Genomic DNA, 15,485 nt, shown 5'->3' on the forward strand with positions numbered 1-15,485 from the left:
ATTATATTAATATAAATACATATTAAAATATAACTGTATATAATATAATTAAATAATAATATAATATAATGTAATAATAATGTTGAGAGTAAGGCACTAGAGTTAAAAGTATTTACCCGTTACTTAACCCATTGCAACTTGTTTAGATGTTTTTTTTTAAATTTAGGTTAAACTTTCCCCACAGTAACCTTTTGAAATAAAGCATATCTTAACATTTTTAACTGTTCTAGTGTGTTTCAGGAAACGATTACGCAGTTCAACCAACCTTTATTATTGATACAAAAACTTCATACTTTAAACATCCATCACATATAAAACTGCCCAAAATAAAAATCTTTTTCGAAATACTTAACTAATATAGCACCTTTCAATCGTGTTATTTTATTAGCTCGAAATAATTTGCAAAATTCAAAAATTAACAACAATAAATTACTTATTTTTAAATCAAGTGGATATACAGAAATGTTCGTATAAAATACGGTAGAAATGCATAGAAAATATGTAGCATTTGAAGTGAACTGCAATCAAAATTGGCAATCACTATGTTTAATCTTATGAAATTTAATGTATAAAATTTTATGATTTTGTTACTGCTACAAAATATGTCAAAATCAAAACCAAGATATAGGTCGGCACAATGAAGGTTAGCTTTATTTATGATTCTTCTACGCGAGCTGTCGTAAAAAACGCTGGCTTCTTCAGACGTGCTAAGAAAACCTCCATCTTATTTTGTTATTTTACTATATACTGGGTTAACATGATTCCGCCACCATCAGCTTTGTAAGCAATATCTTAAACATATTTCATTTATTCACAAAAAGTTACGCCTGAACAGACCATGGGGTGGCGTTGGAGGCGTCTTCATCTTTGGAATGTAATTTGTGCTAAAAAAAAGAAACATATATATTAAAAAAAAAACTTGCATTCCATCATCGAATGAATAAAATATTTTTGGTTATTAATGCATATTTTTCTAATATAAAATATAAAATGTAATATTTAATAATTTTTATTTATCTAATTAATAGTTTTTATTTATTGAATATTTAATAATAAGTTTTTGTAAGATTTATAAAATATTTTTAGTTATTTTTGGTTAATATTTTTATTTTTTCAAAGCCTGGATAATTTAAAGTTTTGGTCATTAGTTGTAATAAAAAACCTGTTTGGTGAAGCGGTCAGCGCAAGACATTCTAATACGTTCTGCTGACGCTGGAGAATCCAGTCGGAACTGTCTTGACAATCCCGAGTCTTCTCTGGCGTAACCAATCGCGTCTTTTATCGCAAAAAAAACTGATGATGCCAGGAAGAGCGGAGGTTCTCCGACAGCCTGTGTATATTTGTTATATTTTGCTTGCAGTAGATATCGATTTGACAAAGTTATTGACACATATTTACACGTTAATGCTCATAGAGTATGAAAACTTACTTTGGATGAAAATATTGCTTTGTCATTTGAAACGCCTCTCAGCAAATGTACGTTAAACTCTTTAGGGCAATCCCCGAAACCGGGAATCTTGTAAGTTCCTGGTCCTCTTGTGAGCATTTCTCCTTTAGGCGAGTAAAGTGGTTCTTCCAAAGTCATCATTCCATACCCTTGAGTAAAAGCTCCTTCGATCTACAAAACAAAGGTTCTTCGCCAAATTTCAAATGTACAGTATGAGGTTGGAGATTTGTATTATTTAAAAACGTTGTTGATTGGATAATTGTTTGATACAAACGTATTGTTTCGTTAAACTGTATATAATATAATCAAAACTGTTTGATGTTGAACGAAAAAGATAACAAAGTAATAAGCGGGTCGTTGTTCAAATTGAAAATACCTCACCTGACCAATGTCGATGCCTGGATTAAGACTTCTTCCCAAATCCATGACGATATCAGTTTTGAGCACGATGTGATCTCCAGTCAGGCAGTCAACTTCAACTTCAGACGCCGCTGCACCGTATGTAAAATAACTGAAGGGTTTTGAATTCCCAACTTTTCCTGTTTCCATATTCCAGTCGGAAAAAATATCAGGCGTACTGTAGAGGTTTAAAAATAACTATCTTTTAATAAAGTATCAACACAGTAAATTGTTTTGCATGTGTTGAAATTGAAATTATGTCAAACCAACTAGCAACCATTTCTATTTTAGCTTGACCTTGATAAGTTTTTGTCCCAGACGTATACCAGTCCCTCATGGGAAATGGCACCGAGACTGGATTTAGTCTATCATCTTATAAACATAAAGAGCGCTATCGACACTGAATATATTACTGCAATATGTTTACCTGTAGAATCCTGTTGCAGAGAGGCTAATCCGTTCAAAGTACGCGTTTTCGATAATTTTATTCCAAGTTAAATTGGGATGCTTGGCTTGAAGAGGTTGAAGTCGTTCTTTAATTATTTCACAAGCATTCTTCAAAAATTATTTAGTATTAGAAGCATGTTAAATTTTAAATAATTATGTGTATTTTAAGTTTTAGTAAGTATTGTAAGTATTAGAAACATGCACGAGAAAACAACCAGAGTTAACCAGCTTAGAACCAGATTATAGCTGATATGAATAAAGGTAAACGTCAATTTTCATTAACTGTGTGGAAAAGCAAGCAGTAAGACAGATTTTTGATATGGTGATTTTCTCCTACCGTGCTTAAATTTTTAGATTCTCTTTGTCCTACCTTCACGGCCATGCCGTTGATATCAGAACTAACGCTAGCAGCTGTAGGAGATGTGTTCGGAACGGTGCTGGTGCTTGTTTCAGAAAGATGTATTCTTGAATGTGGTACACCCAGGCAGCGACTTGCAATCTGTAAAAGTAAGGTTCTCTTTGTTATTTTCATTGCTTTATTCAATGGCAGAGCATGCAAAGCTAATAACTTATATGTTATACTAACTTGGATCATTTTTGTGTGCAGCCCTTGTCCCATTTCTGTGCCTCCATGAGTAACTAGAACTGATCCGTCTCTGTAAACATGCACCAGTGCCCCAGCCTGGTTGAGATGCAGTGCGTTAAATGAGATGCCAAATTTTGTCGGAATGCAAGAAATACCTCGTTTTCGCCACCTTTGTTAGAAATATTTGAGATAAAAGCCATCACACTTTGTTGTTTTAACACTAAAAGCTTTACAAAGCAAGTGCTTGTTGAGCTTATTTCGGAATTTTTGCATTGAAAAACATTTTTTCGCGTTCCTATCTCACCCTATGACAGTTTTGTTTGCCTCATCTTACTACAAGCCTGCACAATTTGCACAACAATCAGTCTCTGTTACCTACCTTGAATTAGTGTTGTAGATATCAATCTCTGCTTTCCTTTTGTCAAACATGGCACGCTGCAAGCATTCATACCAGCATTTTCTGGCAAGAAAATTTTCAAGCTTTTGACCGAAGTGTGTAACGTCGCCTTCTCTGTACATGTTTAATTCTCTAACCTAAAAAGCCATTGTTTAATATTAAACCGGTGATAGATAATAGCATAGGTTCTGTTGTAATACAGCAGATGCAAATGTCGACTAAATTTTTGTTGTCACTATATTACTGCATTCTGTTGTCGTTTGTCATTTGGAAGTACAAAAGAAATATAAAACATAACAACTTTCCAGATTTAACGGATTTGAACGAATGAATCAGAAGTGCTCTTTTAAGAGTGTCCATACTTTTTCTGGGGCCACATTTAAAGCTGCCGCCATTCTTGTGATCCACTCTTCAGCGATAAGCAAGCCTTGGGGCCCACCAAATCCACGAAAGGCGGTGTTGGACGCAAGGTTGGTTCGACACATGAAACCTCTTAGGCTGACATTTGGTATTCTAAAATAATACACCAATTTAAGGACATATTTTTTCATAATGGGTTAAGGTCTTCTAAAGTAGTCCGCATAATATGTATAAATCTAGTACAAAATTGGAAGCAAAAATTGCAACAAATATTAGTTGAAATTGAAACCCTTAAAAATTTTAATGTTGTTTAAAGCAAACTTGTAGCAGTTGTCTGAGTGAAACAAGGCGCGACCCATCACTCCTGTGGAAAGATCCAAACTGTTTCCGCAGTTTGAGTACAAATCGTTTTCAAGAGCTAAAATCTTTCCTTCCTTATTAAAACCAACCTAATGAAAAAAGAAACATATTGTTTTTTGATACAGTAAAGGTGAAGAAGCATCAGCAGATAGGTAAACCATCATTGTTTAAACACCATATTTTCAGCTTTCGTCTTCTGATGTTGCCTACAGTTTCAAAACCGGAGCAAATTAACTTACCTTATATTTAGAAAGGAAGGCATGGCGTTGCCCAGTTAAAAGCATGTCTTCCTGTCTGGTTAGCATACATCTCACGGGCTTCCTACATCTAATAATTGTAGTTTATGTGTAATTATGTTTTGGCAATGGTTTGTGAAGAAACTTCAGCAACGTTTTTCAAATCAACCACATACAGGTGTTTATTGAGAAATTTTAATGGTTATGGGTTTTATAACTGTATTTGTATAAGCAAAGAAAATTAGCTTATACAGTAAGTATATTTTCATTGTTTCACATTTTACAGCGTGGTTTTAAAGACGCTTTCTTACTTGTTAGCGGCTACAATGACAGGGTTGGACAAAACGTTGTATCGCGTCTCTTTTCCACCAAACCCCCCTCCCATTCGCTTTACTCTCACCACGATTTTATTACACTCAACGCCTAAAGCACTTGCAGCCTGAAAAAGTATTCATAAAACGTTAAAAAATTTTGAAATGTTACAAAATTACGCTCAATGTAAACTCTTTAACAATAACTTAACTTTTTGTTATAGTGTATAGCTTATTACTTTTGGTATGCTTATTGCAACTTTTCAAAATTGAACAAAATAATTGAGGATCTTCTCTCACTAATCTGAGTACTGAAATATTTTTGTTCAAATCAAACAATAATGCGCTTTATCGACAAAATGTGCTCACGTCAAGCTGTAGTGCAGTAGGATTTTGCGAAGAAGCAAATATTTCCATTTCTCCATCTTCTCCCTTTGGCACTGCAATACATGCTTGCGTTTCCAGGTAGAAATGCTCTTGGCCAGCAATTCTACGAACAAATGGTAGTGAGTTAAGAGTTAAGTTAAGAGTTTGCCACGTAGAAAGCGGCATAATGTGATGAAAAAGGGATCAGTTTAGAAGAAACAGCGATTTAGTAGCTTCATTGGCATCTGAATTCTCGCTTATACCTGCATTCGCCACTGATGACGTGATCGCAAAATGCCATCACTTTTTCCACATCTCCCTGCTTGATCTTGCTGATAGGTTTGTAGTAAGATTCATGCTCTATTGCTTCCTAAACTAGAATACTTTAGTTTGAGAATTACTGATAAAACAACTTGTAGATAGTTCGGCTTGCACGCCAATCATTTTAAAATCAAAGCACTTAAGAATTTTCTGGAAAGCTTCCATTAACTTAAACGAAACAAAACATACCTCAATTGTTATTATTCTTGGCGTTATGTCTTCATACTCAACTTTTACCAACCGAGCAGCTCTTTGCGCATGCGCGTGATTATCTGCAACCACAGCACCAATGACATGACCAACATGGGTTACCTAGAAAGGATTTGTTGTTAATACAATACTTTTGCTAAAAAAGTGGCTTTTTGTCATTCAAAAATAATAATTATTCTAGGTGAATATATTTAAGTCTACGGTTAACAGTCATTCCATTGGTCATGGGCCATAAAGTTCACAGCAGTTACAATAAAACTAAAACAATATGTGCCTTGTCCCTGGCAAAAACTTGATCCTGTTTGTCAATTCCAACATTATTGGAACCAGGTACGTCACGATAATCTACGTAGGTGACAAAGCCCGGTGTTGTTTTAGCTTCGTCAATATTAACACCTCGAATGTAGGCATGAGCTCTTGTACTTGTCACCAAGCACAAATACAATTCATCTGTCAACAAACAACCTTTAGTTATAAGAAATTAAAGTAGTATGCAATACGTTATTGCACTTACAATACAGTAATTCAACAGACTTAATAGGTTAATGTAATGGGACAGATTCAGAACGCTTAAAACCGTTAGGTTGTTCTATGTCTTATCCTCTGTACGTACCAGCATAAGGAGGAATATCATCCAAGTAAATTGCTTCTCCGGTCACTTGCTTTTCAGCTGAAATTTGCTTCATTGGCCTTCCGACAGGATCATCAGCTGGTTGGTCTGCGGGCACCTTTTAATCACGCAGAGATTTTAAATTACCTTTAGATCATTGAACATTTTTTTGGTCGGTTTAAGCGCCATGTTCGAGTAAGCAAGTAGAAATTTATAATAATTACACCGACTTTTACTCAAAGTTCAAATCAACTTACAAAGAAAGTTACGCAAAAGACAGTAAATTAAATTAATGCAACGCACAACAAGTGCTGCCCCAAGCGGTATAGAAAGGACAAGCTATAAAAGTTGAATATGAAAAAGTTCGCTTCACCTTCGATAAAGTGTAATATGGCCGACCAATAAAAGCAGTCTGTGTAACAAAACAAACCACTAAAATCATAAACTATATCTTTCTTCGTTTACCTCTTCAAACGTCTGCGTGCCTAAGCAATTGTGATGATTATCACCAAGGCGATCTGTCGTAGACTCTTCTTCAGTTGACAAGCAACTCTGTAAGTTTTAAATTGAGAAAAAACGAAACCTTTAGTTATAAAGTTCAAGTAAATCTTACGTTGGCCAGTCCATCTCTGATTAAACTTTCCTTGACATGGACAAAGAATTTAAAGAAAAAACTGGCTGCGAGAGCTTCTCTGTACTCCACCATTCCTCCAGGAGTACTCAGTAGAAGAGGAAGATCCTCAGCAAGCCATTTAATTCCATCCTCCAGCAATGCTTCATCCCAGTCCCTAATGTAGAAAAAATCCAGGAAAACGTTTTTATAAAGCAGCTATTGTATAAATTTTGCTGACATTTGGTATTTGTAAATTGTAGCTTTAACGTATAATACTGTATATGCAGATGTAGGCCTTACATACCATGTTTTTATTAACCTAGTTGAAAACAGAAACGCTTTAGTTCATACCTATCTTGCATTTTCTTCATCATTTCAGACGGCATGATTGATGTTGCAGCCATGCCACCAAACGCGGAGACAAATTTTTCCACTTTACTTGTTCCTGGATAAAACTTGACACGCATTGCAGCGTTGACAATCGCAATGTCATCCTCTCGGCGTTTCGATTGCATGTAAAACTTCATGTACTCATCCTAATCACAAAACGAAGTCACTTTGCTTTATAAACATGTATTTGTTGTTTTGTTAGGCACCACACAACCTTGTGCGTTTACATCGGAGGTTTATTAACTTCCAAATCGTTACAAACGTCCATTTCATTCACTTTCGGTGAAGATCACACTTATTAAACAAAGTACCGTTTTTGTAAAAGGAAGAGTGATGGACTCTAAAACTTCTCCAGGTATAGCTGCAGTTTTTCTGTAACTCGGGAAAAAATGTTGGTCCATTTTCAAAGCTCGTTCACCTCGGGAATAAAGCATGAACTTTGCCTCGCTCTCGCAAGCCATTAGAATAGGGTTAAGGTCAGATATGGGACTTGCTGTCATGACGTTTCCTCCTAACACCTAAAATTGGGTGGAGAGAAAGCGTTAAAGTATTTCGTGTCTTACTTTGTAGGATTTGCGAATTATGTTCGCTTTTTGTGTCAAGCTAAACAGTATTTTACTTTAGCACACAAATAGTTAATAAAAATATACATACAGAATAGATGAATAAACATCAAAACGTTGATTACTTAATTTTAAAATAACTACCGCAACATTTCGTATTTGGTTCCCAGCAAACCAATTAAGCGAATCAAGGACAGATTGCATTGGCTGGGTCTCGTAAGTTGGCCGATCTTGTATTATTGCTTCAAGCTTGCAATAAATTTGCGTTAATGTACATGAAGCGCCGATGGTAACGCCTACATAACAAACACACCCCTTTAACATCAACTCGAATAACTAATAGAAAGCAAGCTGCATTGGACAATGGTTAAATGTGTATTATAGTAAATAAAGTTAAAGTTAAAAAAGTTGATGTTTTATGGCAGAAAAATGCTGTTGTTTGCCTTGTACAAGATTTAGCTGCCACCAAACTAATAAAATGAAAATTCGGTTTCATCAGACAATGTTTAACTTATTGTTTAGCCTGGACCGTTGTTTGGAAACAAATACGTATGAACACCAATACAATTTAGTTGTACTTATACCCAACCTATCTCATTGGTAGTTATGGTCGCCAATTCGTCTACATAAGCAGGACTAACGATGACAGGATGGTGTTGACCTTTGACCCAAATCTCTATTCCGATCTCAGTGTTGCCGACAACGAGATGTGCTTGTGGATACTTTTCCTTTAAATCGGTTAATTGGTCCAAAGTGACTGGTCTATACCAAGTAACACGTTCGCTCTCAAATTTCAAAGGTTTTGGAGCATTCTGTTGGCTGGTTATCTGAAAAAACATGTTGTGTTAAAAATTTATTCCGTTTATTGTGTTCTTATAAAGATTTCTTGGTTTCGCATCTCATCGATCCTTAGAAACTATTTCACGTCGTGGAAAATATTGATCATAAACTTGGTTGGGGCAGTGATAAGGATGTGTTTAAGCGAAAGTGTAAGGAATAATTAAAATCAAAACATTTTCTGCCTACTACATCTTAAAAATGTGCTTTACTTTCAGCAATATCATAGTTGTTTTAATCTATTTTGTAACTACAGTAAAAAAGTAAACGTTCTCATGACTGTAATAAAAGAACGCTTTACCAATAATTCTGGGGGAAATATGGGTTCCTGTGTTGGGTCGTATGGAGCATATTGACCAATATGCTTTTCATCACTAACTTCACATTTTTCCTTTCCATTTACAGCAAACTCTCCGTTCACTGCAAGGTATAAAAAGTAAACTCTGTCGATACCCAATAAGTGGTCTTAATTATGTGTAAAAGTCAATGTAAGATATGGTATGCTTAACTGTTGCAGCCATTTTGCAAGTTTTTGCAGCAATTTTCACCCATTGGACACCCTGAAGCTTTTGACGAGCTCTTGTTTGTAAACGTGTTAAATGCTGAAACAAAGAGGTAAAACTACTTGCTTATACTATTTTTCAAGCAATATTTGGGTTGCCATTAAATTATTTCCGTTTGGATTATATTCGTAAATGATTGGCAAGACAATTACGGACACTGCAATAAGTATTTCAACATTTTGACTGGGATGAAAGCTGACCGACCGCTCAATATCGGACGATAGCCTGTACATCGACATAAGTTGCCTTGAAGTGACATTTCGATGTCATGTGATGTCGGAACTGTTTTATTACGTAACAAGGTATACATCGACATAACAATGCCAGGAGTGCAGAAACCGCATTGCGATCCATGAAAGTCAGCCAGACGTTCCTGTTTTAAAAAAGTAAATAACTATTTAGTAAAGTTAAATTTTAAAACATGCTCATTCTTGCAATCTACATAAAATACAATGCAAGTGAAATACAAGTTTAATGCTGACCTGAACTGGGTGAAGCTTTGTTTTTGTGCTTCCTATTCCTTCTACCGTTGTAACAGCACATTCATGCATTGATACAACTGGTGCTAGGCAGGCATTAACGGAAATGTGACTAACAAATGAGAAACAATTAAGCATTTAAAGTTGCCATTTACAGTAACAAGGGAATCGTGAAACTGATATTTGTCGAAACTTTGTTGTTGAATGCTTTGCTTTGTTTGCAAATTCAAATACGTAGTGTCGGTACGTTATTAACAAACACAGTGGTGTATATAACAGTATAAAGAACTTTCAAAACAAGCTATATTTATACTCACATTATTCTTCTTTCATCACGGCTCCATCTGGACACCATGACAGTGCAAGCTCCACAACCTCCTTCCCCGCATCCTAGCTTGGTCCCGGTTAATCTGACTACAGAAAAAATAAGAAATACTTCATTGATAATTAATTTAATGGTTCCTATCAATTCTTGTGCGTTTTTTCGTTTTTTTTTTTGCAAAAGTTTGAAAGTATAACATAGCCTAAATAATCACTGGTCTACATACTCACGCTTTGCTCTCAAGTAAGTTAAAAGAGACACCTCAGGATCCGCATTGTGTTCAATGATCTACAAACAAAGTTTCAACTTATCATTTACTTTTCATCGAAAAAAATCCAGCTTTTAACTCCTCCCAAAAATTTACCAGCCATTTTATGATAAGCTTAATAAAAACGCAAGAAGCAGGAATAAAAAGTTTCCTTGTTGCATTATGTCAGAGTATAGTTTTGCTAAGTTGCTTGTAGCCAATGTCAATACTTAAGAGGCAAACTAACATTTTTCCAAGGATGATTTGTACTTATAGATCCTGGTGTTTCATTATAGCAAAAGAAAGATAAATATTAGTATGTAACAGCGCACGGTTCTGGACACATTAGTAGTCGCGGAACGCTATGAGCTTAAGGGTTATTAATTATTATGAAATGCACAGTATACAAACGTAGCAAGAAAACTCTTTTGAAATACTCAAGTACAACCGGTCATTTTCAGAATTTTCATACGTCATTACTTTCTACTGGCATTTGTTAGTTTTTACTCGTTGTTGCTTGCGAGTTATGGAATTGATTTGCTGAGTGTCACGTGATCACACTCAATCTTTCCGTTGATTTATTGTAAACACTTGTTATGTAATTACACGAGTACACGTCACATCCTACTTTATGTTCCTAAAAGATTTATCTCACGATAGGCTCACGATTTATCCCACTGTGAAATAATTTCTTCTATACGCATCCATGTACGGATAACGTGAACGAATATAAGTGTGGGACATGTAGGCATAGTCTCATATTCTACAAAATTTTCATTAAATACATATTTCTGTGTTGGTTTAGCTTCGGAGTCACACGTCGGGTCTTTTACTTGGGTTCTTGGTACCTCACACGTCCGAGCTAATTTCACATTCTCCCAACCCTATATAGCCCGGACTTTAGTTGTATTACTTTGAACTTTTGAACTTGAATTGTATTACTCGACATTTTTCTTCACCTTTTTTCCATTGACATAGAATACCAAGAAATCTTTCGGTCTGTTCCAAATGTGCTCTTCTGACATATTCAAATACGATATTCACCTAATGAACCGTTAACAATAAACATCGCTTGTATGTGCAATTTATTACATTTAAACGTCATAATGTTGTGATATAAGACATGACGCGCCGGATATTGTTATAACGAGTTATGCGGTAAGATTCAGCATATGCATGAATCATGTATTATGATGTTTATGTTAACGATTAACCAACTGCTGTCAAATGACGTATCTTGACTATAGGCATGCATTTCCGATGTTCACAGCTTTCACTCACTTAACCAAATTGACTAATTGTACCTTTTTTGGCTGAAAATCTTTTGCTTTTAAAGCAATCATTTTGCTGAAAACGCTGTTAACGGCGTTCCTCTTTTAAAACTACATCATTAGTAGAAATTTTAACTTATATAAACCAGCCATGTTAGGTCAAATATTAACAAAACAAGGTTATCTAAAGTAATAAGGTTATATTCATAACACTGTAAGCAGTCAGTGCATTTGTCCTCTTTTATTTCCCTTAAATTGAACAATTTTAAAAGCGTTGTCACACAACCACACATAAGAAAACTTCTTAAATCAACAAACTTAACTTTTCTTTTGGCCACAAAATCTTTTCTGCTTGTCTTTGAACTTTGATTTTTTGTGTAACCTTTATCAGAGAACTTAGGGCTAAAAGTTAACGAAATTTACAAGCGTCCGCATCGGTTTGTTTGCCAAGCACGTCGACTCTTGTTTAAAGCAGGTTGGGATGGATTACTTTGGAGAAACTTTAGTCAAATAAATTTAAGGCATCATGTACAAAAACATTTGGGTTTGTTGCGACATCGCTATGATCTCTTGTATTTTTGTGCCAATCGTTATGTTTCTTTAAGCTACGCGTTGTTTCTGAAACTACCGCACTTGTTTTCATTAATTAACACGTACTAGCTGCATTTTTCTGTTAATTAATTGTCCGCTTCGTGCGTCAAGATGTACGTGAGAACGTAAATGTATGGTAAGGCAAACGTATGCATAAGGTAAACATTTGCGTCAACGCGTTTTGACATTTGCAATTAATTGGTTTACCTTCAACAGTCGACTGTTTTCTTACTGGGTTTCTGGTAATACAATTTGGAATTTGCGTTTATCTATGCTTCTACTGTATATTGGTTCCTGCACTGACAGGGAAGAATACGCAACCTTGCATTACGTAGTCAATTAAACAGCCACGTATGACTACAGGTTTAAGTACTTACTATACACGTTATAGCTCGGAGCTTCTCAACTTTCACGAAGTCTCCCTGGAAAGGAGGTTTTTGGTTTAAGGGAAAGAATATTCTGTTTATGGTATGGTTTTGTTCAAAAGTTTGCAAAAAAGAACAGACAATCAAGTGCGCCGCACGATTTTACGATTTATGAAAATTTGCTTACTTGAGTAACACCACCTGTCGTGTATCACTCTGCCAACAAATGCGTTATCTACAATTCCGAAATATTATTGCCCCAAACAGCAAACGCCAGTAAATATTTTGAAGATGAAGAAAGAAACAACAACAAGGATTGAAGTAGAAACTTATTAAAAGTTATCTGGACTGCGGGATTTTCTGCGTTTCTACAATTACCAAAAATAGGTAGTTCTCTTATTCAATCACATTTTGCCGTTACTTAGAAATGCCCGTAAACACTTGGTAAAGTATTTATGTATTACCACGAGCTGGCACTCGCAAAACGTAGCACAAGATGGTGGCAAAGTCTTTCCCAACCATGTGGTAAATGTGCATTGTTTGGTAACTACACAAATTATTAAAACATTTTCGTAGTGACGACATTTATTTCATCCCGGTACATTCCTACGTCGCCTAAAACAATTTCTTACTTGCCGAGGTTGTGGTAATAACGCAGCCTCACTGCATCGTACATTTTATCTTTCAATTGTGGATTTTTTGCAAAGGTCTTAAACTATTTATACACATAACTGACTTATTTTTACTCTTACTTTTATACATCTTTAATATTTTCTTTGTATCAAAGTAAAAGTTTTCAAAAGTGCATTAAGAGAAATGAGATATTCCTGTATGTTGCAGTTACTACAAAGTTACTTGGAACTTGCTGTATGGGACACCACCTGCCATTTCTTTTTTTTCTACCAAATGATATTAAAGATTTAAACGGTTCCTTACTATGTAGACCGTTAATATTAATCCTTGTGTATATGACATTGTATGAACAAACAAATTTCACATTACACAGAGTTTGATTATAAAATATAAATTGCAAAAATACAAATGCTATTAGAGACAGTGCTCGTAAAAATTAATGATATGTGTGTGGCGAAATAATATTTCGCACTATTGTTTGTTTGTTTTCGTGCATCTTCCCACGCTTTTGTTTTCCTTAGTTATCAGTTAACTTTTATTCTGTTTGTTATTTCTCTTGATGATCTGATTTTATTGATTTCGCTTGTCCACTGTTTTTTCACGTTGTTTATACCGCCTCAAGTGTTTCGATGTGGTCCAGTGTAGATTCAAACGTGTCCTGTTTTCGGTTGGTCTCCCGCATGGGCTTCAGGCGGGAGAGGTGAGCTGGCTAGAAAAGGTGGCTTTCATGGCGGTCGTGGTATGGGCGTTTAGGAAGAGGACCTGTCGTGTTTGTTGGTCACTCAGAACTGCCCTGGTTGCTTTATTATATTTTACTATTTTATTGTAAAACGTGTGCACCGAAAGTCAAGCCCCAAAAGCAAAAGCGGAGTATTTTTATCTGTTATCGAAATGCAATCGGACTTCATTAAAAGAGGCCTGTTGGCTTTGAGTGGGCCGTGAAAGCGGTGGAGAAGGACCTGGCAATAGAAAATCTGTAACAAATTCCACAACCGCTGAGAAGAAGTTACCTGAGAAATCATGGACCCAAGACTGTTTGTGCCACGACCATTTTACCGAAGAGGCGACGATTTGGAAAAGTTTATTTACCTGTTCAAGTCATATTGTCGCCTTACCAACTTTCCTGAAGAAGAGAAAAAAGCATTTTTATTAGCTTCTATAGAAGAAACCTTACTTCTAGAGCAAGATGACGCCGCTGTCAGGAAAGGCGACTTTGATGATCTCGTTTACCTGATCGAGCTAGCGGTGGATGGACAAAGTGCTGTGTTTAGAATGCGAAGATCCTTTCTTCGCACATGTCAGCTAGATCATGAATCTGCTTGTGACTTTGTTTTAAAAGTGAAGACTTTGGGCAAGCGAGCTTATCCTGCTGAAGAGGATGAACATGTCCTCAATTTCTTGATGTTCCTTTGCGTGGTGAAGGGCTTACGTGACCCGCGGCAAGTCATGCAACTTCCCGAACGAGTGTTCGACGAAAAAGATTTTGACGCACTTTGCAAATTCTTAATAACCCCGCAGACAGCGCTCCAAAAGACGAACACGCCTGACGCTGAATTGGCCACACAAGTTAACGACGAAGATATTACAACTGAGAAAGCCGACGTACTTCCTGCTAAACAAGAACTGAACCTTGCGTTGAAGTATTCAAATTCAGCGCTCGTCGTTTCTCACCTCGGATTTCCGGACAACGCACACCAAGTTCAAGAAGACAACGCTACAAACTGGGAAGTGGTCGTAACCAACGTCGTTTCCGGCAGAATGATAAGGCTTTCACTCACTACGTGGAATTCACCTACCGTTGACGGTTTCGTTGATGTTTGTCAATCATTGAGCACTTGCTGTTACCAGTTCTCTGCACTTCACCTGAGTGGAACGACTTTGAGACACTTATCTTGGGATGTTGGGTAAAAATTTCCCAGGTGGGTAAATATTTAAGGTGGGGAGAGTGTAACGAAATTATGTCACGCGTTATTCACACTATTTTGTATTTTACCGTTTTTGTGAGTTTGTTCTCTAGTGCGTTGATTGGTTGCAATTACCGTTGTTTGTCTCACGTTTTGTGCACTTTTATCTTATCACTAATTTGGCGCCTTGCCTTTTGTGCCCTATAAAAGCCGTTCGTTAAGTGATTTGAGCAGGTCGGTTTTGGTTTTGGGTCGTAGAGGCTGTTGAATAAAATGAGTTGATTTCTTGGGTTTTACTGGTGGTGTCGCGGTTCACCGTGAATGTGGAAATTGAGCCTGGCTACACGAAAGAAAAAGTTCTGTTACATGTACACAAATTAAACAAGCATATAAAATCAGTTCAACGTTCTTGTTTGTAATGCACAAACAAACCTATAAAATTAATGTTACCATGATAACCAGATGCTTAACATCGCTACCTGTCAATCAAGATATTACGTCAAGTCTCATGTATCACTTCGTAAGAGACACTAACATAATTAGAAGTAGCATTTTGATTGGGGCTTAAACGAACAAACAAATCCGAATATGAGTATGTTCCCAGGGAGTAATCTCTTACGTCATAGAAATGTTTGATAGTTTTCAAAACCCCAGTTT

The 15,485-nt window shown here is 36.1% G+C and overlaps 1 protein-coding gene across 5 annotated transcripts; it reads right to left on the reverse strand.

Moving 5' to 3' along the window:
- Positions 1-287: 287 nt before the first annotated feature.
- Positions 288-11,124, reverse strand: LOC143451427 (xanthine dehydrogenase/oxidase-like). 5 transcript variants are annotated; one of them, XM_076951951.1, is made up of 30 exons: positions 11,024-11,124; positions 10,048-10,105; positions 9,813-9,909; positions 9,499-9,607; positions 9,221-9,389; positions 8,963-9,055; positions 8,755-8,873; positions 8,206-8,443; positions 7,761-7,912; positions 7,365-7,571; positions 7,015-7,199; positions 6,664-6,838; positions 6,516-6,602; positions 6,054-6,168; positions 5,715-5,890; positions 5,420-5,542; positions 5,173-5,279; positions 4,913-5,033; positions 4,544-4,671; positions 4,236-4,323; positions 3,958-4,085; positions 3,639-3,789; positions 3,259-3,413; positions 2,880-3,048; positions 2,664-2,792; positions 2,274-2,401; positions 1,829-2,024; positions 1,430-1,618; positions 1,163-1,330; positions 289-884 (listed from the first exon to the last, which is right to left on the reverse strand). In XM_076951951.1, the coding sequence occupies exons 1-30, from the start codon at positions 11,087-11,089 to the stop codon at positions 822-824; spliced, it is 4,089 nt and encodes a 1,362-aa protein (XP_076808066.1). In that variant the 5' UTR covers positions 11,090-11,124; the 3' UTR covers positions 289-821. The 5 variants fall into 5 exon arrangements, with proteins under 5 accessions (XP_076808065.1, XP_076808069.1, XP_076808068.1 ...); XM_076951950.1 differs by having other exon boundaries at positions 288-884; positions 2,664-3,048; XM_076951954.1 differs by having other exon boundaries at positions 288-884; positions 2,664-3,048; positions 10,044-10,105; positions 11,024-11,100.
- Positions 11,125-15,485: the final 4,361 nt, after the last annotated feature.

The sequence above is a fragment of the Clavelina lepadiformis genome, chromosome 4 (assembly GCF_947623445.1).
Source record: "Clavelina lepadiformis chromosome 4, kaClaLepa1.1, whole genome shotgun sequence".
Taxonomy (NCBI): Eukaryota; Metazoa; Chordata; class Ascidiacea; order Aplousobranchia; family Clavelinidae; genus Clavelina; species Clavelina lepadiformis.